At 41.0% G+C, this 23,255-nt stretch overlaps 2 protein-coding genes across 10 annotated transcripts in view; one reads left to right on the top strand and one right to left on the bottom strand.

Moving 5' to 3' along the window:
- The window catches only part of TDP1 (tyrosyl-DNA phosphodiesterase 1), a 112,061-nt gene extending 107,700 nt beyond the window's left edge, over window positions 1-4,361 (bottom strand). For 2 of the 7 annotated variants that reach the window (XM_075065631.1, XM_032784428.2), the window contains exons 1-3: window positions 4,264-4,361; window positions 2,018-2,577; window positions 173-216 (exon numbers count right to left, since the gene is read on the bottom strand). In XM_075065631.1, coding sequence (XP_074921732.1) covers window positions 173-216; window positions 2,018-2,573 — 600 coding nt within the window. In that variant the 5' untranslated portion in view covers window positions 2,574-2,577; window positions 4,264-4,361. Of the gene's footprint in view, window positions 1-172; window positions 217-2,017; window positions 2,578-3,781; window positions 4,058-4,263 lie in introns of those variants that run through there. The other 5 variants (XR_012655827.1, XR_004374227.2, XM_032784429.2 and 2 more) reach the window with 5 other exon arrangements.
- Window positions 4,362-4,435: 74 nt separating this feature from the next.
- Window positions 4,436-23,255, top strand: part of EFCAB11 (EF-hand calcium binding domain 11) — a 113,584-nt gene continuing 94,764 nt past the window's right edge. Inside the window, exons 1-5 of one of the 3 annotated variants that reach the window (XM_032784430.2) lie at window positions 4,436-4,621; window positions 6,812-6,907; window positions 14,225-14,270; window positions 17,602-17,703; window positions 20,260-20,350. In XM_032784430.2, coding sequence (XP_032640321.1) covers window positions 4,562-4,621; window positions 6,812-6,907; window positions 14,225-14,270; window positions 17,602-17,703; window positions 20,260-20,350 — 395 coding nt within the window. In that variant the 5' untranslated portion in view covers window positions 4,436-4,561. Of the gene's footprint in view, window positions 4,622-6,811; window positions 6,908-9,442; window positions 10,078-14,224; window positions 14,271-17,601; window positions 17,704-20,259; window positions 20,351-23,255 lie in introns of those variants that run through there. The other 2 variants (XM_075065630.1, XM_075065628.1) reach the window with 2 other exon arrangements.

The raw sequence follows: 23,255 nt of genomic DNA, 5'->3' as shown, positions 1-23,255 counted from the left end.
ATTTAGACATAACTGGAACAGTGGGAAGGGCCAGATTCTGATATTAGTTACACTGGACAAGTCAGGAGTAGCAGCCTTGGGGTCAATGGAATTAGAGCAGCATAAACTATTGAAAGTGAGTTCAACATTTGGAAGGGGGGGGAGGGGGGAACCAGCAAGACCTAAAACTCACCTGAGCAGAAGATACAAGAGTCCCAAAGAGAGGAGACAAAATATCTATTAAAAAAAACAACACACTATTAACCACATCTTTATAAGTAAAATACTCATATACACTTTAGATCTTGTTACAATTTGTTAATTACTATTGCACATGGACCTGGTAAAATGATAGGGAGACTTTCTCATCTAGATTGCTGGCTTAAATGCAGTCCAGACAAGCAGCATCAGCGACTTTTTGTGAAATAATTTGGGGTGACAATCCAGTTCTCATTGTCTGTCTGTCTACAAAAAAAAATAGCAAACTTGTTGGCGAACTGTGGAAGACTACAATGAGGAATGGAGAATGAGCTACCCTGTCACCTCTGAAGGTGGGCTCTCCAGAACAGGTTTGAAGAACATCAGCAAGGTAACATGAAGACATTTGTACTGATATTGTCCATACTACACTTGTGCTGGACATGAAGGACTTGAGTCTCCTGACAACAATTCAGCATTTTCCACTTCCTTCATTTTTGGGGTGGGGAGAAGCAAATGCAGCTAGAGCACAGAGATAGCCTCTGATCCTGAAACTGGATTCTTATAGGTCAACTCCTACTGAAATCAATGAGCCCACACAAGAGTATTATTGAAGGCTTAAAGCCCAAGACAGAAGCTTCACATTCTTTGTGTACTAGAATTTAGAATAGATTGCCCACTGATAATGCATTAACAAAATCTGAATGTTTGAAGCACTAAAAGATTTACTCCAAAATATAATCACATACATGCTTTCCAAAATATTATCAGATGAAATATTTTAAGACTCTTCCCACAAAACCTGGCTTTGCAGATTAAATGCACAAAAAACTATCTCCTAGTTTAGGGCTCAAGCAAGCAAAATGCAGAGCACTTCTGAGAAAGCATGAAAACCCTCAAGTCCCACTGAACTCAAAGAGATGCGAGAATCCTCAGCATTTTGATTTACTCCTGTAAAATCTTGCAGTATGGATCCCTAAGACAACACTGGTGAGAATATTGGCTAAAGAATCAACCACACCCTGAGACATGACTCTCTTCACTTAATTTCATTGTACACAAGTACAGTGCTACAAATATGTACACTCATATTGGTACAAGCATTTCCATGTTGCTAAAGGTCAGCCCACAAATCTCATACTGAAATAAATGCACACTGTATGACTATTTTAGTTTGTAATTCATCAGATTTCTATTTAATTAAATGCACATAGACTGTTAGTGTAACATTACTGCTGACATTCAAGATGTACTACGTATGTATTAAGAAATATGAAGTTATTTTTTGCACATCAGCTGTAACTGGCTTATTTATCTGGTATGGCATCTTTGAAGTGTCAATACTCCACACAGAAGGAGTTGTTCAACCTTGGGTTACACCCAGATTTCCAGTAATTTCTAGGATTCCCGATCCAAGTGCTTTAAAAATTCAGCAATAAGAGCATCCACAGTGGTATAAGGTAATCGCAAATTTTGAGGGGTGTGTAATTCAGCACCTAGGAAATGCACTTTATTCCACGGAGCCTCCAATGGTGGGAGCTTCCATAGGACCCTAATAATGAATTAAAATCGTTCTCCCTCAGCAGAACCCCAGAAGGCAGCAATGCAAGCACCATGGAACCTCTCTTAGTGACACACAAGGGTGCACTCTAACCCAGAGGCTGTATTGGGAACTGGTACCCAAAGGGTTATAGCTATAAAACACAGCTTATACCATCCATATATCACATACTTCCAAAAGATGGACTATAACTGAATTTCATGACACATACACAAGAACACTTTCTTTAATGCTCTCATTCTACATGAAACACTGTTTCTGTAGGAATTAACCACTTACCTTTTATGTGAAGTGCTCCAGAGTTGTACTTAGACTTAATACCTTTGACTTTAGTGACAAAGAATCGGAAAGGGTTCCCTCCATTCAACAAATCCCAAGTGTCCTGGCTTTCACTTGCTACCTTATAATGTTTTTCTGGCTTTTGGCTCACTGGGAGCTCATTATCTTCAAATCTACATGAAGGCTGCATTTTAGGAGCACTGTATTTCTCCTCTTTGACTGCTTCCTTTTGTGCATGCTGTGGCTGACCTTCAGATTCAGGCTCCTCATCACTACTTGAAAGGCACCAGCCTAAACCTTCTTGGGAAGTTCTCTGGATTTCTGCTGGTGAAATCCCTGTTGGAAAACTTGTATCATTAAATTTCACAGGGGAGGCTTTTCTCTTGTGACCAACTTTTCTAGCCTCTGAACATGGGTACTGTGATCCACTAGTTTTGCCGTGTCCACTGTGAGACAATGAAGACGTAGATGGCTCTTCAGCATTATCATCATTTTCTTCTGTACTTTCATCACTGCTAGATACCGTCCATTTCCCATGCTCACTTTCTTGAGACATGTTTCTGGAAAGAAAAAAAAAAAACCACCACCACAAAAGCTGTGTTTTAGGCCTACTGTACTTCTCACACAGGAATTTTCCTTGCCAGAGTTTATTTAATTCACCATCCTGAACTTTCACCCTGACTTTGAGAATTTTTTATTTAAGGGGTCATCCAGAGAGCTTCTCACTTAGAAACCCTCCAAAGGTATGCAAGACTTAGGTTATGTCTACATATAAACTGCTACAGTGGAGTCACTCACTACAGCGACGGGAGGAGTTCTCCAATCACTAGTTAATCCACCTCCCCAAGAGGCAATAGCTAGGTCTACAGAAGACAGAATACACAGAATTCGTCAGTTGACCTAGTGCTGGTTTAACTACATAGCTTAGGGGGTATGGATTTTTCACACCCCTGAAAAATGTAATATAGCTGGTTTGACATAACTTTTTAGGATAGCTCTGGCCTTAAATCAAGAATTTATTTTAACCCCAGGAGACAGACTGCAACACCTACTGACTTTTGCAATGGGAGGGCTCATCAAAACAATAGGCTATTAACCAATGGGAAAACCACTATTAAAAAAAACAAGCTTGGGGGGAAAAAAAGGTTTACTAAAAAGGCTGCAATAGGAAAAAGGATTGCGGTTCACTTTCTTAACCAGTTCAACTACTATCCTTAATATACTGCACATATAACAACAGTCAGCAGGAAATGAAAGGCAACTACTTTATTAACACAGGGATCAAATAGACAAAAGAAAGACCTGCGTCAAAAGACACACTGCAAGGCTAATAGCCCCTAACCTACAACCCTAATGCCTATAGGAAATCAGCCAGTAACTAACGGCTGGAGTGAGATAGCTGGCACTTATTTGTAAAGAGAAAAAAGGTACAGTACATATAAATTGTATCTATTAGACTGTATCCCTCATATACCACTTTTTGAATTAGTTCTCATTTTGCAAAGACAAACTTGGTGGAGCTTTATGTAAGGTTAAGCATGTATATGGGCTAGGGTATTAGGGTTTGTCTACATGTGGAGTTATTCCAGAGCAACATTCCATGTGGACACATTTATTCTGAAATAAGAATGCCTTGCTCCTGTTTAGTGTAATCCACTTTGAAAATCTCATGTGTGTAAATATATAGCGTCCTTCCAGACCAGCTCCATGTAACACCTATTATGCGCTAAAGTTAAATCTGACTTTGATCCAATTAACAGTCACGTGCAGACAAACAAATCCTTAGACTGAAAGCGCTTCGGGAGGACAATCCTGCCTTTGTCCAGCACCCAGCTCAACATGGCCCTGGTCCCGAGGGGAACTACAGCCAACCCACTCGGGACGGACGAGACCCCCCCCCAGGCCCAGCCTGACACGGGGAGCCTGCAGGACCATCCACCGCAGAGAGGCGCAGTCCCGTGCTCCCCACCCGCCTTCGCACGCCGCGGCGCTGAGCCACTCGGGGGGAAGCGCCCAGGGCTCCTGGCACCCCACGAAGCCGCCACCAGGAGCGAGGGCCGCTCCTGCCACGCGCCAGGCAGTGGGTGCTTATGGGACGCTGCACCTGGTGGTCCCGAGCTCCTGCCCCCTCCCCTGGCTCCGCAGGCCGGGCCTGCCCCCGCAGCGAGTGGTGCACCCAGCCCCAGCCCCGCCCCGCCCCGCCCAAGATCCTCGCGCACCTGCGCGGGCTCAGGGACGCTACTCACCAGCGCTCCGGCGCTGCCTGGCGCCTGAACCGTCCCGCGCAGAGCCGGCTCCCACCTCTTCCCGTTCCGGGGCGGGCTCTCTCCGGGTCCAGTCACCCGTCTCGTACACGTGGGCCCCGAACGGAGGGGAAGGGGCGGGCCTGGGAAAACGGAGGGCGGGACCAGCCCAACCTCCTCAGCCAATGGCGCCTTCCCCGCGCTCCGCACCAATAGCAGGCGGCGTTGTGGTTGCCCCGCGGAAGTTAAGCGAAGCGGGCGCGTTGCTATAACGGAGGAGAGGGGTGAAGGCAGCTGGGTCATGTGCGCAGCCCCTAGTCGAGCGGGGGGTGGCGGGACGGGCAGGGAGCGCTACGTGCGGGTAGGTACCGGTCCGGGGCGAATTCCCCCTACTCAGGGCGCTCAGTGCGGCTACAGGCCGGGACCGATCGGTTCGTAGGATCCGGGGAGGCGGGTCGCGAGGACAGCTGGGCCCGCTCAGGTGGCCCCAGAAGCGGCCCGACACTGGCCAGGCTTAGCCAGGGAGCGGCCGTATGTTGCCAGGTAGTCACCGGGGCAGCTCCGTGGAGCTCCAGCGCAGGCTGCGGGCGGCCCTCAGTGCCACAGGCGTGTTGTGTTTGTTTCACTGGGACGCGGCTCGCCCTTGATCCTAGTCCCTCCCATGCCTCTGAAACCCCTCCGAGCTAGACGTGCTGGAAGGCGGCAGAGAGCTGGTGCCACAGCGTGGTGGTGGGAAGTAAATCCTGCTTCGCACCCGGCCGCTGGCCCGGACGCCGTCCGCAGTTCAGCACCCAGTGAGCCGCAGGTTTCCTATTCTTCTGAGGCTTTAGACGAACCGTCCTGTTGTCTCGCACGAAGTTGAAGCAGCGCAATACGCACGCCACAGTGTTCTAGTAACGCTTCATTTGACCTTGATGCTGGTTCAAAGCAGGAGTAGTATTTGCATAATCATTCCTTCAGATTATTTTTAATTACTGCATGAAGTGCTCAGCTAATGAGGATAGTTGTACGACGGTTTAGAGGAGGGGGGGGAGGAAAAAGGGTTTAAATTAATCAAATTAAGAACACAGTCTACATCAAAACCGGTTTAGCCTCACAAAATGAAGTGATTTAGGATTTGATTGCTTCTGTATTCTAATTTACTACAAGCCCATGACTACAGCTAACAAATAATGTAATTGCAAGCCCCTGATATCAGAATGCTGATGAAATAGGCAAGTTACACCACATAACCTGATAATGAAAGGCATGAACAAATAGAAATTTCATTGGCACTCTTTTTTTCTTAAAGTGATAGACAGCAGCCCTGTGTCTTTTTATTTTCTTTGTCCTTTTACATTCCCATCTGGAATAGATCATAAATATACCCCCCAATATTACCAGAACGAAAGCGGAGACCATGTTGTAGTTTGCTGTCTGCACTTATGGGAGAAAATACCTCATTAGAATTGTGTGGTTCAAAATACGTTTTTTACGTTAACCTTCCTCTTAATACTAACGTGTGGAAAATGCAGTGGTTTTTTTCTGAAATGCTAGTTTCTCTGAAAAGATTTGCTGCTTCCTGATCATGAACCATGGCCGTTCCCCAGCAATTTGTTCACGCCATGTCCTAAACCGGCATTGTGAGTTAAGTGGGAGTTAAAGATGCTCAGTACTTTAAAAATAAGCTCAAAGCTTTATAGGAGCAGGTCTTCTGTGTAGGTTTGTTTCCAGGAATCTGTTCAAAATGTTAGGCCTGGTCTACATTACACAGTTAGAATGACATAAGGTGCCTTGTATCAACCTAGCTGCAGAAGAGTCTTCACTTAAATTTTGGCTCCTGCTAATGTAAGTGCCTCTCTATGCTGATTTAGTAACACCAGTTCCCTGAGTGGCATAGAATCACACTCCATGTAATTAGGTTGGTGTAGTGTCAGCGCAGACACTGTGTCGCTTACGTCAACTGTTACTGACTTTCAGGAGCCATCCCACAATGCTCAACATTGACAATACAATAGGTACAAGTACTTCTGGTTGTGAGGATGCGTACTGCTGACACAACGAGCCAAGTGTTTAATAATTGTCGTGGCTATGTGGCGACATAAGTTAGGTCTACATAATTTTGTAGTGTAGACATGGCCTTAAACTCCCACAGGGTCCTAAATTTTGCCAGATATTTACTCACCGTTAAAATGAAAAGAATATAAATCACACTAATAAGAAAACATTTTTGATGTTGTGAATTAATAACAATTTATTAACTGCAAAAAAGTTTTTATATTTAAAGACATCAAGCTGAAATTTAGGGTTGTGGGTTTGTTGTTGGGGTTTTTTCTTTTTATATGAGCTAAAAGCAGTAGTATTCCACTGGCCTTGAGTCACCTTGTGAGATAAGGCATGCAAAACATTTTCAGACAGCAATATGATTTTTAAGTTGCAGGTTTTAAATGTGATATCTTTTTCCAAATAAGTATTTGTTTATTTCTCACACACAATTTTAATAAGTAATAACAGTAACTTTTAGGTCAGGTGTCCTGTTGTTTCTTAATGGAAATCTATTTACTTTCTTTAGGTTTTTGAAGCATGTGATGAAGATAAAAAAGGATATTTAAGCAGAGAGGACTTTAAGGTTGCTGTAGTGATGCTATTTGGTTACAAACCCTCAAAGGTATAGCTTATTTTTTTTCTCCATCATGTCTTAAAGACTATGTTTATAAGGATATCTCACTATTAAGAACATCGTATGCAAAATAGTCTAATAGATCCAGTTGGGCAGAGCTGTTACAATTCATGACATTAACAGAAGTATAGTCTGATTCTTAGAAGTCAGGTGTCAGCTGTAAGTGTGTATTTAAAAACAAAAGGCCCAAGCTATTAATTTTCATGTTGGGAACATTATCACTATCCACATTAATTTTGCAAAATCCTGCTCTGAGGATGCACAGGTGTACAAGGTGGGTGAGAAAAGAGGGTGTAGTGAGCCCTGCTTAGTTTCAAGTGTGATATGAGATCCAAATGATTCTGCATTAATATACACACAGTCCATTTGCTTATTTCATGATGTTCTTTGAGAAGAAATTACTGTCTGTTACAATATGTAAACACTTGTTCTTGGAGTCACTTAGGGTTCCAATATGTGCAAAATGTACTTCTTCTGCCTTGCCTTTTCTGACATATAAACACAGCATCATCCACTTTGGGTTTGTTTTTTTTAAAGCCTACCAAAATGCTACGCAACATACACATTTTTTTGCCTCAGGAGAGGATAAAAGAATAAAATACGCATGTGAAATGTTAGTCTTGTCATTTCTTACAGTATTGGAATGCAGTCATATACTTTGGGGATTGGAATGGTACTTGAACAGAATAGAGAGAGCATATATAAAAGATTATACAGTCATGGTGTTGTATGTAATCACTGAAATAAATGTATCTGTGTCCACCATGTTACTATCCAAACACATATTTACATATGTAGCTGGTTAATCTTGTGTAGTGTCCACTTAATAAGGAAATAATGTACTGTGCACTATGTTAATTTCTCAGCCAGCTTCTCTCTTCCCTTTCTCCCAATTTATTAAAGCAATCACACTTCATGGAGGCCTGCATGTGCTGCAAGCTAACTTCAAACCACTTGTCACTCATTTAAGTGCTAAAAAAGTATCCTAAAAAATTTAGTGTTTTCCTTCCATGATCAGATTACTTAAAAATAACAAAATAGAATTTTACCAAACTTTACAAAAATATTCTCCCACTGGCTGAGATATGAGAGATTTTGCTGAAAGGTTAACTCTTTATCCAAAATGGGTAAGGGACTAAAATTGGGGACTACAAAAACACCATTTGGTTAGAATGGTATTTTTTTTTTTATAAGTGACTAACAACAATCTTGATGTGACAGGTATTTGTAGCTCCATTTGAGACTATAAGAGTTGGTTGCAGGGAATCAGCACCTCTCAGGTAGAGACGAAATTGTCTCTTCAACCACATGGTAATGTCACTTCATCATTAGGAGTGTCACGTGTACAGCAATTGCACCTGCAAAAGCTCCTTATGGAATAGCAGATGGAAAAACTTACAGATCATGAGCTGTTTAGTTTTTAAAATTCATGTATTGCACAAGATATATGATTTTTCTTACAAGAACAAAAGTGATTAAGCCACATGCCATAATATGAATAAATTGCTTGCAGTGCTTTTATTTAAAAATAAAAGGTTGTTTTTAAATTATAGTGGGTATTCACCCACGAAAGCTCACGCTCCAAAACGTCTGTTAGTCTATAAGGTGCCACAGGATTGTCTACTGCTTTTAAAGTAAGGATTGAATTACATAGTATTGTTACATTATTCTGCCAGGAGATCATCCTTCACAACTCCTTGCTTTCCTTCAAAATGGATTTTATCTAGTCTGACAACCTATAGTTTGTCAGTGGACATTTGCTATTATATATTTTTAAAGATTGTAAACTTTTATTACTATTAATATATGCAGTGTAGTTGTAGCCATATTGATCCCGGGATGTTAGAGAGGTAAGGTGTGTGAGGATATCTTTTATTGGGCCAGCTTTTGTTGGTGAGAGAGACTAGCTCTCGAGTCACACTTAGCTCTGTGTGGCCCGAAAATTTATTTCTCTCAGTGACCGAAGTTGGTCCAATAACAGATATTGCCTCACCCACCTTGCCTTTTTACTATTAAAATGACATTTCTAGCAACATGACCCACCTGAGATAAGTGTCTAGCAATGGGTTAAAATGGGGAGAAGTAACACCATTTTTTTTGGACTGATAGTTCTCTGTTGCTCTGTCAGTGCTTGTATACTGATACAATAAGTGCCCTGGATTTACTATCTTGGTAGAATAACTCACAATTAAAAATGTTTTTTTGAATGCAAAGCATTTTCCCGTCTGTTTTGCCAGTTTCAGCTATTGGTTATATTGTGTGATGAATACTAAAGTATCAGGAATGTGCTCTTTCAAATTTCTGGGGAGAAAAGAACTTTCTTTCTGGAAATCTGATTAATTGTTACCCTTCAACCATTTGAGTTGATACAAAAAGCTCTGGAAGGAGGAGTCTGTTTTTTGTTTTTATAATCACACTACTGCAGCTATTTCATTTTAGTGAAGAGCTTTTTGCAGCAAAGTCAGATTGACACAGCATCAGTGTAGACGCTGTGCTTGCTTATGTCACCATAAATGGCCTCTAAAAGGTGTCCAACAATGCCCATGCTGACTGCTTTGGTCAGCAGTTTGAACTCTGGTACACAGGCATCTGCCCTTCTCCCTTTGAAGGATTGGAATTTTTGAAATTCCACTTCCTGTTTGCTCGGTGTGCAGACCTCACATTGTATCTTCCCAGCTGACCGTGGCAGCTCCACACAGCAAACGCTGTTGTCCTTGGAGTACAACAGAGTTGTTGGATGTGCTGTGTCTGTGGGGAGCGGAGGCTGTGCAGTCCTAGCTCCACTGCAGCATTAGAACTTTGATACCTGCAAGAAGATTTCTCCTGGCATGTTGGAGCAGGGCCATGAATGGGACATGCATCAGTGCCATGTGAAGATCAAGGAGGGAGGCAAACGCTCTGGTGTGGCACCAAAGACCTAATGCTTCTACAAGGAACTGGATGCCATCCTCAGCGGTGACTCCACCACTAGGAGCCCCGTGGATACTTTGGGGATGGGGTAGCAGGAGGATGGAGACAGTGGCCAGTGGAGTTGGAGAATGACAGGTGACAGTCATCCAGTAGTGTGCCAAGCCAGAACCTCTTCTCTACTCCAGAGGGTTCATGCCAGTCCCAGCACTTTGGCTTTGGCATGTGTGATGCAGGAGAGGGGAGATCTGGTAAGTGCTCATTTTGATTTGATACTGCTCGATTACATGAGGTAGAGCTGTCCTTTGTTTTCTTATTTGCTAGAAGTGGGTTAAGGGATAGAAATGTACAAGACTAGCACTATTTGCGTCTGCTTCCCATTTGCATATGCAGCTATGCAGTGGGGGCACTGCTGAAAAATTTAATGCACACCAAGATTTCATGGGACTCCTCTGGAGAGATCTCTAGGAAACTTTTTTCTGGAGGTACTTGCCAAAGGTTCCTTAGCCGAGCTGCCTTTTTTTTTTTTTTTTCTTTTTCTTTTTCTTTCCCCCTGTCATAAATAGATAGCTAAGGGTTAATGTTTCTTTCACCTGTAAAGAGTTAACAAAGAGAACCAGGCACCTGACCAGAGGACCAATCAGGAAACTGGATTTTTTCAAAGCTCAGGGGAGGGAATTTTTAGGGTCGGTGTCTTTGTCTGGCTCTCAGCTATGAGAGGGGATTTTTTCTTTCTTTCTATCTTCAAGCTTCTAATCTTCAGTTTCAAAGTTGTAAGTACAAGGGTAGAAAAAACAATAGGCTGTTATTGGGGTTTTTTTGTATTTACATGTGTGTAGTTGCTGGAATGTTTAAATTGTATCTCTTTTTGAATGTCTGTTTATTCATATTTTTCTTTTAAGTAATAGCCCTGTGTATTGTCAACTTAATGCAGAGATCATATGTTCATGTGTTTTTTTTTTCTTCTTCTTTATATAAGCTTTCTTTTTAAGACTTGTTGAGATTTTCTCTCTGGGTAGGCTAAGGAACGAAGGGAAGGGGAATTCTCTTTGTGTTAGATCTACGGAGGTAAAGCTCTGCAGCACCAGGGAATTGGTGGAGGGAAGAGAGAGAGAATCATTTCTGTTTCCTTGTATTTGGGGTTTGTCTCTTGTGAAATAGAGGAGACATGCTTTGGTATGTGAAGTAAAGATTGCATCAGTAACACTCAGGTTAGCCCAGAGAGGAAGTCTGGGTGGAGAGAGAGGGAAAGGAAGTGGGTTACTTCCCTTTGTGGTAAGATCAGGCTTCTGAGTCTGGGTTCCCAGGAAGGGTTGGGGAGACCAGAGGAGCCAAAACCCTGGAATTTTGGCTGTGGCACGAGATCAAATCTGAGCTGGTAATTAAGCTTAGAGGGGTTCATGCAGGCACCCAGATTTCTGGACGCTAAGGTCCAGATTTGGGAAGGCTTATGACACCCCCACTATAGGAAACTTTGCGGTGCCAGTCAGTAATCACTTCTGCAGGACCAAAGCAGCACACAGGCAAGCAGCATAGGGACCCGGTCTGAAGCTGTACGCATGCAGGAGATGCACCCTTGCATCCTTGTTTACCTTCTGGAGTGACATATCAGCTTGAATTTACCCCCACCTGTGGAAAGCAGTGGCAGAATTTGCAATAGTGTCCCTAGTCACTTGCACTGTTCTGCTTAAAAAACCTACCTAGACCCTTGGCTCCATGATGTACCTCCTTCTCTCCCCTTGGGCTGAACTCACCATGTTTAGTGAGGTTGTTGAGCTGTGTGCTTGCCAAGGGAGAGTGAGAAAGAGATGTATTTAGCTACTATGATTCAATGCTTTGAGTGCACTCACAATACTGCCTCTGTTTGTTGTTTCTTGTGCTCTGAGGGGAACTTCTTACACACCAATGGAGTGCCTCCATCAGACAAGGAGGTGACCCAGGAGGCATAAGGAGAATATGTTTAGGGAGGTGCTCTGATCGTCTGATGCTGCAGATCATGATCACAGTATGCAGAGAGAGACAATTAATGAAAAATTGAAATAGATAGCCTGGAAAGGAAGCAGTACCAAGAGCGTATTTTAAAGGGGCAGGAGCGGATGATAAAAACTGATGCACAACCAAGCAGAGATGCTGAAGTCCCTGATTGCACTGCAGTCAGAATACATGTGCTCGCCTTCCCCCGCAGCCTATACAGAACTGCGTGCCATGCCCTCTCCATGCCCATTGCAGTACTCCCTTCACTCCACCCCTTTGGACAGGTAATGATAGCTGGATTTAAACACAGCTATGAGCGCCTCCTTTAAGAGAGTGCTTCTCAGAGTCATATCCCTTGCAAGAAATCAAATTCTGTGTATTGGTTATTGCTGTTTAATAAAAATGTACCCATAGAAAGAAAATGAATCTTTATTTTTCTCCTACACACAATGGTTGCTGCTGGAATTCATACGCAGTGGCAATTGGCACATTTGCAAACTATAAATCGTGCTCAGAAAGCAATCATTACAAGGGTTGTTCCAGCTGGCAAGTAAACAAGCCTTACTGAATGCATTATATAAAGACATATTACTGGGGCTCATTGTCAAAATGCTGCTACAAAGTCTCCCTGATTCGAATAGCCCCCTTTTTGAGCTACTCTAATAGCCCTGGTATCTGGCTGCTCCAAATCGCTGCCATCTGATCTGCCTTGATGCTCCACCCTTGAGGAAACTTTTTCCCCTTACCTTCACAAATATTATGCAGAGTACAGTAGGCAGCTATGACCATGGGAATATTTTCCTCACTGAGGTTTAATCTGCCATAAAGGTAGCACCAGCGAGCTTTTAATCTGTCAAACACATATTCATCGGTCATTCTGCACCTGCTCAACCTGTTGTTGAAGCACTGCTTGCTGCTGTCAAGGTTTCTGGTGTAAGGCTTCATGAGCTGTGGAAGTAAGGGGTAGACTAGGTCTCCCAGGATCACTGTGGGCATTTCAGTATCCCCTACTGGAATCTTCTGGTCTGGAAAGAAAATCTCTGCTTGCAGCTTTCTGTACAAGCCAGTGTTCCTGAAGGTGTGTGCATCATGAACCTTTCCTGACCACCCTGCATTGTTATCAGCAAAACAACCCTAGTGATCCACAAGCGCCTGCAGTACCATAGAGAAGCAGCCCTTTCTATTGATGTACTCCATCGCAAGATGGTCCAGGGCCCAAATTGGAATATGTGTGCTATCTATCACCCTGCTGCAGTTAGGGAATCCCATTGCCACAGAGCCATCCCCCATTTCACACACATTTCCCAGAAACACAGCCCTTCATAGCAGGATGTGATTAATGGCCCTGCACATTTGTGTAAATGCAACCCCTGTGGTTGACTTCCCAACTCCAAACTGATTCATGACTGATAGTAGCAGTCTGGAGTTGCCAGCTTCCACGCAGTGATCACCACACACTTTGCCACTGACAGGGCTGCTCTCATTTTGGTGTCCTGGTGGAAGGGCAGGGGTGAGCGCCATACACAGTTCCAGAAACATGGCTTTATGCATCCAAAAGTTTTGCAGCTGCTGCTTGTCATACCATACCTGCATAACAATGTGATTCTACCGCTCAGTGCTTGTTTTCTAGACCAATAGCAACAGCCCACTATGTGCAGCTGCTCCATGAATGCCAAAAGTAATCTGGAATTGTTTCTTTCTGTGGCATCCAGGAGGGCAGGCACCTTAGATTCCTATTTGGATTCACAGCTCAGAAAATATTGTATGATCAGCAGCATTGTGTTAATAACCGTTATCACAAGACTGGTGAGCAGTGCAGGATCCATGTTTTTAGGCAGAGAGGGCAGGCACACAGTTTGCAGGGACTTGAAAAACGGTGCAGAGGGTAGCCAGAAGCCCATAGAATGATGGGACAGAAAAAACTGCATCCTGGGATGGTGAGCCCACACCCAAGATGTCCTGCAATGCATTCCCACAACTCCTAGCAGCAGAAAGTGGCACATTGCACAGTGAGATAGCTACCTACGATGCACTGCTCTTTCAGTGCTAGAGTGTCAACTGTGGATACGCTCTGCCGACACAAGGAGCATTATGTGAACGTGCACAAGCGATGCAATTATAGTGGTTTCTGATTGTTGGAGTAACTTGCATTAACTTAACTCTGTAGTATAGACATACCCTTTGGCTTCTTTTCTGGTCATAGACTCATAAATGTTTATTGGGAGGAAGTATTTATATTTAAGCTGTAGTACTGAACTAATGCTGCAGGTGATTTTACAAGATATGCTGTTAAATAGTTATGTGATCAGAATTGAATTCCATTAATTACAGTTGATACAAATTGAAATGACTATAATGGATCAAATTCACCACGTGGTGTAAGCAGGCTCAACAATATTGCCTGGTATATTTTCTCTGTTCCAGGTGGAGGTGGATTCAGTAATGGCCTCGGTGCAACAAAAAAATTCAGGTAATATGCAAACAACAGACATTCCTTTCTCTCTAGTCTGTTCTCATTCATGAATTCTGTAATCTAAAAACTAGGCTATAAAACTTTTAAAAGAACTTGCTACAGATTAATTACAAAGAGATTTACAGAGGCTATTGATGAGTCAGGATTATTTAATTGCTAAATTCTTGGGACTCGACAAAAATGAGCTTTTGGGCTTGTCTTTGGTGCAAGGCTGGCAGTTTTCCAGACAAAACTAATTTACGACAGGCACTGGTAAATACTAGTTTAAACTGGGAAAAAGAAAATAATTATTAGAATATACTAATGAAAATCACTGAAAAAATGTTTAATGGTTTGATAGTTTTTTGGCATATATAATATTTATGTAATATTGAAAACCAAAATATGAGTCATGGCATGTACATTCTGTGAGGAAAATACCAAACCAAAATGTACAAAGACAATACTGAACATTGGAATATGTTACATATATTAATATTACCCTTACTACAGTTGTACTTTTTATTTGTAGAACCCTAAATTAATTTCTAAATCTACTGCCTTGTGTAACCACAATTTGACTATGTAACTATAAAGCTAAGTGTAATACAATGTGCATTAATGAATCAGTTTTTTAAATAGAAAATGTCTAGAACTGGGACTAACTAGCTTTTTTCCTGAGCGGTAAAAGCCCATTATTTTATGTGGTAAAAACCACCTCTAGGCAGTGATGAGCTCCCAAAATCCTAAGAACCGGTTCCCTACTGGGTCCTCAGTGGCACTTCGGCGGGGGCGGGGGTCTTCACTCGCTCCGGGTTTTCGGTGGCATTTTGGCAGCAGGTCCTTCACCTGGAGTGAGTGAAGACAGCTGCTGCCCCCCCACCCCTCTCCGTGCCACCAAAGACCCGGTAGGGAACCGCTCGGTGAGTACAGTACAAGCCCCACGTTCGTGTCTTCCCCCCACACATACACACATCCGACCCCAACCCACGTCCTGCCCCCCTCAGAACCCGCAAGTTTCTCCTCTCCCTCTTCCCCCTCCCCCACCGGGGTAGCAGCAGCAGCCCAAGGCTCCTGGGTGTATTTAAAGAACTGGGGCAGCAGAGGCAGCTGGAGCCCAGCCCTTTAAATAGCCCCTGGAGCCCCATGCTATCCCAGGGCTCTGGAGGCTATTTAAAGGGCCCGCAGCTCCCCTGCTTCTACCGCCCCAGTCCTTTAAATAGCCACCGGAGCCCTGGGGAAGTGATAGGGCTCCCGTGACTATTTAAAGGACCAGGACAGTAGAAGCAGCAGGAGCCCCAGACTTTTTAAATAGCCCCCAGGCGCTTTAAATTGCCCCGTGAGGAAGCCGGGCCACCCCTTTAGCAACCGGTTCTACACCGGCTTCTAAATTTAACAACCTGTTCTTGTGAACTGCCTCCAGCTCACCACTGACCTTAGGTATATCCTATTACCATCCCTGCTTTGGTGCAGATTTATTGACTCAAAATTGAGGTTTTTTTATTAGCAAGACTTTATAGACTAATTGAAATGGTCTCTTAAACTGTGGGAAGAGGTGGCTTTTAACAAATAAATGTGCTTCTGCAGTACATGCATCCCAAATACAGCAGCATTGTGCTAGAGTATGAGAACTTGAAAATGGAATCGACAGAAGCTGACTATAGAGAAAAGTAAATCTGGCTAGTCTGTTTTCATAACCTAAGTTTAGAGAAATGCAAGAAGTAAGCAAAGCATGTATTGGTAGGTGATGAAAATTGTCCCTCTGCCACCATTACATTATTTGTCTGTTGGATTGAGAAAGAGCAGAGGAGTCTTATCTGCAAAACTTAGTCCAGACACAAGTACAAAGTTAACTGTTTACTTGGATTTTTAGATTATGGATTTTTAAGTGTCCAGTTGACAGATGAGACAACATTTTATTTTTACCTAGAAATATAGCTTCTCATGTACTGAGGTAGCTTTGTGCTCTGTAGTTATACTAGATAAAAAGCCAGTGCTAAGAGATCAATGAATGGGCAGCACAGTACTGTAGGGGTCGTTCTTTAAAAGGAAAATTGTATACTATAATTTTCCAGTCTTATGTGCCACTTTGAAAGAGAAAATAAATAAATGGATTGCAGCCCATGTTGCTTTTCTAAGGTTTTACTTCTGTAGTTATCCAACTGAAAGGGATGTTGCTCAGGCAGGCAAGTTCAATGTGTTTAGGCATCCCTTGTTATTAAAGAAATTGTGTATATACAGAACCTAGTAGTTGAAACCAGCATGTGTCTATAATTCTAGAAACTGAGAATGTAATGGTCTTTAATGTGATGTTTCAAGAAGCAGTAATGAAAAAAACATTGGGAACCTGAGCGCTTGTAATTTAAGGTTTGAATTGAGACAGTAGGTGGAGCTGAAGGAGCTATGCTTCTGAACCATATTAGATATAAATGAATATGGAAAAACTGTAAGAAAAAGAAACCACTGTTGTCTTGTTATATTCATTTTAAAAAGCTAGCTAATACAGTGACATTGTTCTTTATAAATCATTTCAATTGTATAAAATAGGTCTAAATCTGTATATTTCACAGGTATAAGGCACAAGATTAGACTACATAAGAATTCTGAGTTGAAATTACATTTATTTCTGTCTTGACTTGTTCTAATTTTAAAAACTAGGGCATACATTTTTTTCCTAAGATTTGTTTTTTATACAAGTACTTTGCTTTCAGAAATACCAGACAGTTAATTAGAGTTGGATTTAACAAACTATTTTGGCATTCCAACCTCTTTCTTTATTTAACTCTCACTAAAAAAAAAAAAAATCAGATAAATTTGTTTCTAAGTACATTTACACAATCTGTAAGTGTAATAACCAATCCAGTGTTACCATGCAATTTTATTAGGAGATGCATAGGAAACCAAACCTGAGGCTACAGAGCATTTCATAGGGTTTAGACAGAGCTGGGAATGATGCACAAACAATATAGCTGGCAATACACTCTATTCCTTTATTTGTGGAATTCAAGTGCTATTAACTTTGGAGAGACCACTTCTTTGTCCTGTTCTCCCAGTCTCAGGAAAGATGGCATTGTAGCTGGCAAGCAAGAAATATATTAAGGAATAGAGAAAGAAGAGCCAGATAAATGGAAATATAATTTGAGAAGAAGCTGAATTTTGCAAATCTCTAGTAGAATATTTTCACATAACCTAACATTATGGAAGATACTGTAATTGTTTCAATTCTTGTTGTTATCATTAATAATAAAGCAGTTACAATTATATTGCCTGAGTCAGTCATAGTTGCAGTAGGCAAATAAAGCAGAAGGTTTTTTTGGGGGAGGTATATTAACATTTTCCATTTCTCTAGGTGTATTACTTGAAGAATTTTTAAAACTTATGAGTACAAAGAAGGCTGCACAACTACACCATAGTGAAATAAGGCAGATATTCACAGCTTTTGACATGCAGTGTAAGTTTTTCTTCCCTGAAGAGTTTTTTTTAAGAGAGACCTCCATACTGAAGCAAATATGCAAAATAGAGTATTATCCTATGATGGGATTTGGGTAGTATCCTAGATAGGAGCTTTCCAGCCCTATCTTCCTATGTCTGTATCTTTCCAAGTAAAGTAACTAATATAGTAATGGCATTGCAGGTAGATGATTAACAGAAGGAGGGACAGCAGGCAGTTGAGACCAGCAGTAGGCTCCCAGGTTCTCTGTTCCACTGCATGTTTCTCCAGTTTTTGAAGAAAAGCATCTCTAGCTATTCACCTACCCTGATCCCACTTACTGTTACCACTATCGTATCTCCATCCCGATTATTGGAACTCCCTCAGGACCCTCTTCTTCTAATATTTCTCTGCTCACTCTCGCACACCACTTGTGCTGCCGATTCCTCTCCCAGGAGATAGGAGAGAATCTTCCCTTCCCTGCCTGACAGATGAAGGGGAAGAGACAAAGCAGCAAGGATCTTCTTCTATGGCTTATTCTGGGACCCAGGCTTGGTAGTTCTTTTCCTTTTCTGGTAGGCTGTGGGGATGGACTGTGATTCTTCTCCTCCCCTCCCCACTCCCCTTAGCAAAAAGGAGAGAAGCTTGAAAATAGGGCCAGTGAACCAAGGGCATGTAGCGTTTATACTATCCTTTCCACGTGGATTTTTTTTTTTCCTGTCTGTCCCTGGCCTGAAACAGGCTTGGCCCATGAGGAATAGAGGGAGGGCCAGGTGCTGAAATGAGTCAGTCAAGCATCATCTGCAGCTTGATCAGGACACACAAGAAAAAGATTTTAAATGGCAGGCTGCAACTTTATTAAAATTTAACATTGGATAGGTGCATTATCTGCCCCATCTTCCCATGCCAGGCATGTTAGGTAGGTTCTGTAAACCCTACACTCGACATCTATCATATGGCTCATAACTCAGGATAGACTCTCCAGTTCCTACCGCCAAGGATTCAGCTTGCTCTGCTGAATCTTCTCACCTTTTCCTCCAGCAAAGGGGACAGAAGGGACAGACAGAGGGACTGCAGGCTGCAAGGACTTCAGATCACTCCTTTTCCATAGACCAGGGTCCATAGCAAAATCCCATGTTTCTTATTTTCTGATCACTAGCCCTTTGGCCTTTTGTCCGTCCTGGACACCGGCTGCAAATTGCACCAAATTAACATAAAGCAACCTAAAAGTGCAATTCCTATATTCTAGAACTGCAAGGAGGGAGCGTGGGTTCATCTAAACATGGGGCAAGAGGCCTGCTAAACCTTGGGCCAGGATTTAAATAAATGATGGTGGGAACCAAGGACCAATTAGTTCACATCTCTCTAGCTGTCCAACAAACAGTGGAAAGCCCTATATATTCTCCCCCTTTTATCCAAAGCTATCAGGCATCTTGTGTATCCAATCCGGTTTCCCATCTGTTAAATTGATGGGTAGCATTCTTGTCCTTAACTGCTAGTAGCTGCTTCAGTAAGCTTTTTAAAGAGGCTTACACACCTCAGCAGCTACCCCATGTGCCTTTGTTTTGTCCATCGTTGTCTGTGTGTGTGTCTCTCTCTCCCTCCTCCCCCATACGTATCCAGTGACAACCCTGTTTGAATTATTGCTTTCTCTTTCAGTTGGATCCTGCAATGAAGTCATAGGCCTTGTCTGCACCTAAAAGTTAGGTTGACATAGCTATGGAAGTAAGGAGCACCGTAGCTCCTTAGCTAAGTAAGGAGCACCGTAGCTATGGTGACCTAGCCCCTAGAGTAGATGCAGGTACGTTTACAGAAGAATGTTTCTGCCATCTTGGGCACTGTCATTCAGAGAAGTGGTGTTCCTAGATTTTTCAGCAGTATAGGCTGTATTTACAATACAGGGTTATGCCGGCATAGCTACAGCAACCTAGCTCCATTGTATAGACATTCACGTAATAATAGGTGGTTGGTCTCTTTCATGGATTTTGTTCTGATGTTATATATTCAGTGTCATGACTTCATTGCAGAATTAATCTAGAAGAGAAAATGTACTGTGAGGGAAACCTTGTTTAAATACAACTCCACACGTGGAATTTGATAACTAGCAAATATGGGAAGAAAAATTGTGAAACACATGTAAAAGGTAATTTTAGTATATTTTAAAGTGTGCATTTGAAAGTTTCCCCAGTATAAAAATTGATTTTAAAAACTATTATTTTAAAAATTAATTCTTAAATATGAAACAGTACAGTACAGATGTTGCAAGAGTAATTCCTTTGAATGGAGTTTTTGGTAGCATACACCAAAATGACAGTACAAAATCATTCTTGAATCACTCATTTTTTGACACTCCCACTACCCTACCCTATGTGGATCCTAGCCTTTTCCGAAAATATTCTGGTTGAAATTGTAATAACTTCAAAGAGTGTACTTAGATTCTGAAAATCTACTGGACAGGCTTATAAGTATTAATATATTAAAAAATTGATGTTTGGTTCTTGAGCAAGCATAAATCTTCATAGTTTTTTTGTTTGTTTTGTTTGTTTTTTAATCTTATTTTCCCCTTCTTTAAACAAGATAGAGGATTTTTGACTTTGGAAGATTTCAAAAGAGCCTTCAATTCCATTGCTCCAAAGTTACCTGAAAGGATCATAGTTGAAGCTTTCAGGTAAGATAAACATAAAAGTCTTGTTTGATTCTTGTTCGTATATAGAAGTTATTCTTGCTGATACAGTCTAACATGGCTACCACTCTGAAACTTGTAATGTGTTTTTCACATCATAAAAAATGTCATAACTGTAAAATGTTGTAAAACATATTGATCAGTGGATACCATAATGCAGTATTACCAAGTTGTGTGCCTTGTGATTCCATATTTATGAATGTGGTATGAGAGCTGGAGAGGAATCTAATACAGACTATGCTACTTGAACTGCAGTTTCTCACATAATAATGATCACTTAGGGCCAGATTCTGGCACTTTATGTTGAGTAGCACCTTGTTCCACTAACAACTCCAACTAAAATCATTGAGGGTACTTGTTCCCCTTAGTATGCGAGTTTTACTTTGTTGGGTAAAGTTATGTCCAGAAAGCTTTTCCTAGACAGGTGACCAGAATGAGCCATCTGGTGAATTAAAAACATATAAGCAGAAACACACAGATGTATGAATGTAAGGGCAAGAAGCATCAATATTGTCATTTCACAAAATTCAGAACTCTATGCCCTCACACCAGCCAAAACAAACAGCCCAATGTATGGTTTAAACTGCACTGGCTTTAGAATGTTCCTCCTTTCCCCGCAACTTTTCCTCTTTCTTTCACATACACGTCAGAATTGAGCTCTTTGGTTAAATTTAGATCTTAGGTACAGAATTGCTGTGTACTTTATGTAACATCATTTATAATATATGTGCATATATATGATAATGCATGCTTTGAGGACCAAGAGCAGGAGCAAGCTCTAAGATAGGCTTGTTGGGACTAGAAAGAAAAGAGCTTAATGAGTACATTTTGGAACTCTATGAAGTTGTCATCTAAATAACTTTCTTAATATTGTAAGCCCTACTGGTTGGTAAAGGTGCTGTCTTTATAGCATTTCACATACTACTGCATCACTTTAATTTTAAGAAGCTAAGCATGGAAAGTTTGAGATTTTTCTTATAAAAATGAAATAAAAAAATGTAAAAGATGCTGAGTGTGTGCTTAGTCCCAGAAGAAACTAGAAAAAAGAAAAAAAATTTAAAGAAAGAAAATTCAAGGTCATACCTTTTAATGCTTATTTAGCTTCTGCTGCTGCAGTTTAGGGCACACGTTTGCTTCTGAACATCAAATCTCCCAATGCATTATTTTTAGTAAAAATTAAAAGAAACATATCAATCACTGAAGCCAGGGCCAGGTAAATCTTAAGGAGAGAAGTACAAAGATAGTTGTTACATAACAGTGGAGAAATCCTGCCCTCATTGAAATCCATGGTAGTTTTGTCATTGTCTTCAACAGATACTTAATGTATACATATATGTATGCACACACAGATGTTTGTGACTTCAGATCCTAAAATAGTGAATTACATGATAACTCAAAAATGCTTTTGAATGAATCACATTTCAAAACATTCTTTTTCTCTGATCACGTGCATTATTTGTCTGTCATTACTGTATTGTAATTTACATTAAAACAAAAAACTACCATAATTTCAATATTCAGAGCCAAATGTACAAATTTTTGAGTAGCTCATGTGCTGCACAAGGAAGTACAAATAAGAATATAAGTAAAACTCAACATTCGCATGCTGAGATCAGAAAAATACAGGTTTTACACGTGCAATTGCCTGATGCTTTGTGTGCAAAAATGCTCATATAAAGGTGATCATACATTTTGTTTTGCTTTCTCTCCAGCATGGTGTTTTAAAATGAGTTGCTTAGATTTTCCATTTATGCATTTTATTACTATTAAAATACAGTGTACATTTTTAGTATGATATAGCAAGATAATATGGATTACAAAGCATAGTGTACTTCTCTAACACACCAAAAATGAACACTTAATACCTGTGTGCTTCACTTTGGTATTGGATGTAAAGTGTATTTATAAACATAAAATAAACATGATCAGATATACTGAATGAATTTAAACTGGCAATAGATCTTCTCAACCATTTGGTGGTGCTAAATGCTCTGTTTAAGGTAAGAACTGAGACTAGATAGAGTTGATTCAAAAGTGTTCTTGGGTATAGTAAGTGTGCAGTTTTTTTTATTTTATTTCAAGGAAATAATACCAATACAAGAGTATTTGCATATCATACAGATTAATGTAAAATTTCATTTAGAAATTGTCTGCTAAATATATTGTGGGTTTTTTTCCCCAAAATGTTAATATTCATGGAATTTGTTGCTAAGATTCATGTAATCTTCAGGTGAATCATCAGTTTATTTTGATCACATTTATTGACGATAGTACGTACAAAAATATTGTGGTAAAAATGAATTGTAGAGTTCAACTGTTTCTGTGATCTTACCAGGTATATTAGACAAAATGGACATCGGGTGCTTAATCATGGTACATCTGATTGAAATGTCAGTGTTCCCTAAGAACACTAGCCATTCATTACACAGGAGTTCTAGTAATGCCTAGTGGTGAGTGGTTTAATGGTAGGACACTTATTTATTTTGGTAGATGGTTGATTTTATGAATTAAAACTGTTTTCATAACCATGTTACTCATTCTCTCTTTGAGAGTACATGTATGAATTGTCAGAAAAGTTTAAATAGGACAATGTGCAGTTATTAAGCTGAACATCTTATAGTGAAAAGTGAATATGGTGTCCTCATTGTACGGTGGCATACCAGTTGTTGCCAGAAAGCACTGCATTTTTTGTTGTGAAACTTTGATTTATGTTTGGTTAACCTAGTTACAAATATACAGCATTATTAATTACTGCTGTCAAGGAAATATCTGTCTTAGGGTACGTCTACACTGCACGATTATTTCGAATTAGCTTAAACCGATATTACAAAACAGATCTAATAAAATAGGTTTAGCGCGTCCACAGTGGGATCACGAAATCGATTGTTTG

Source organism: Chelonoidis abingdonii, chromosome 4, assembly GCF_003597395.2.
Source record: "Chelonoidis abingdonii isolate Lonesome George chromosome 4, CheloAbing_2.0, whole genome shotgun sequence".
Lineage (NCBI taxonomy): Eukaryota > Metazoa > Chordata > Testudines > Testudinidae > Chelonoidis > Chelonoidis abingdonii.
This window is presented reverse-complemented; position numbering and strand designations above follow the sequence as displayed.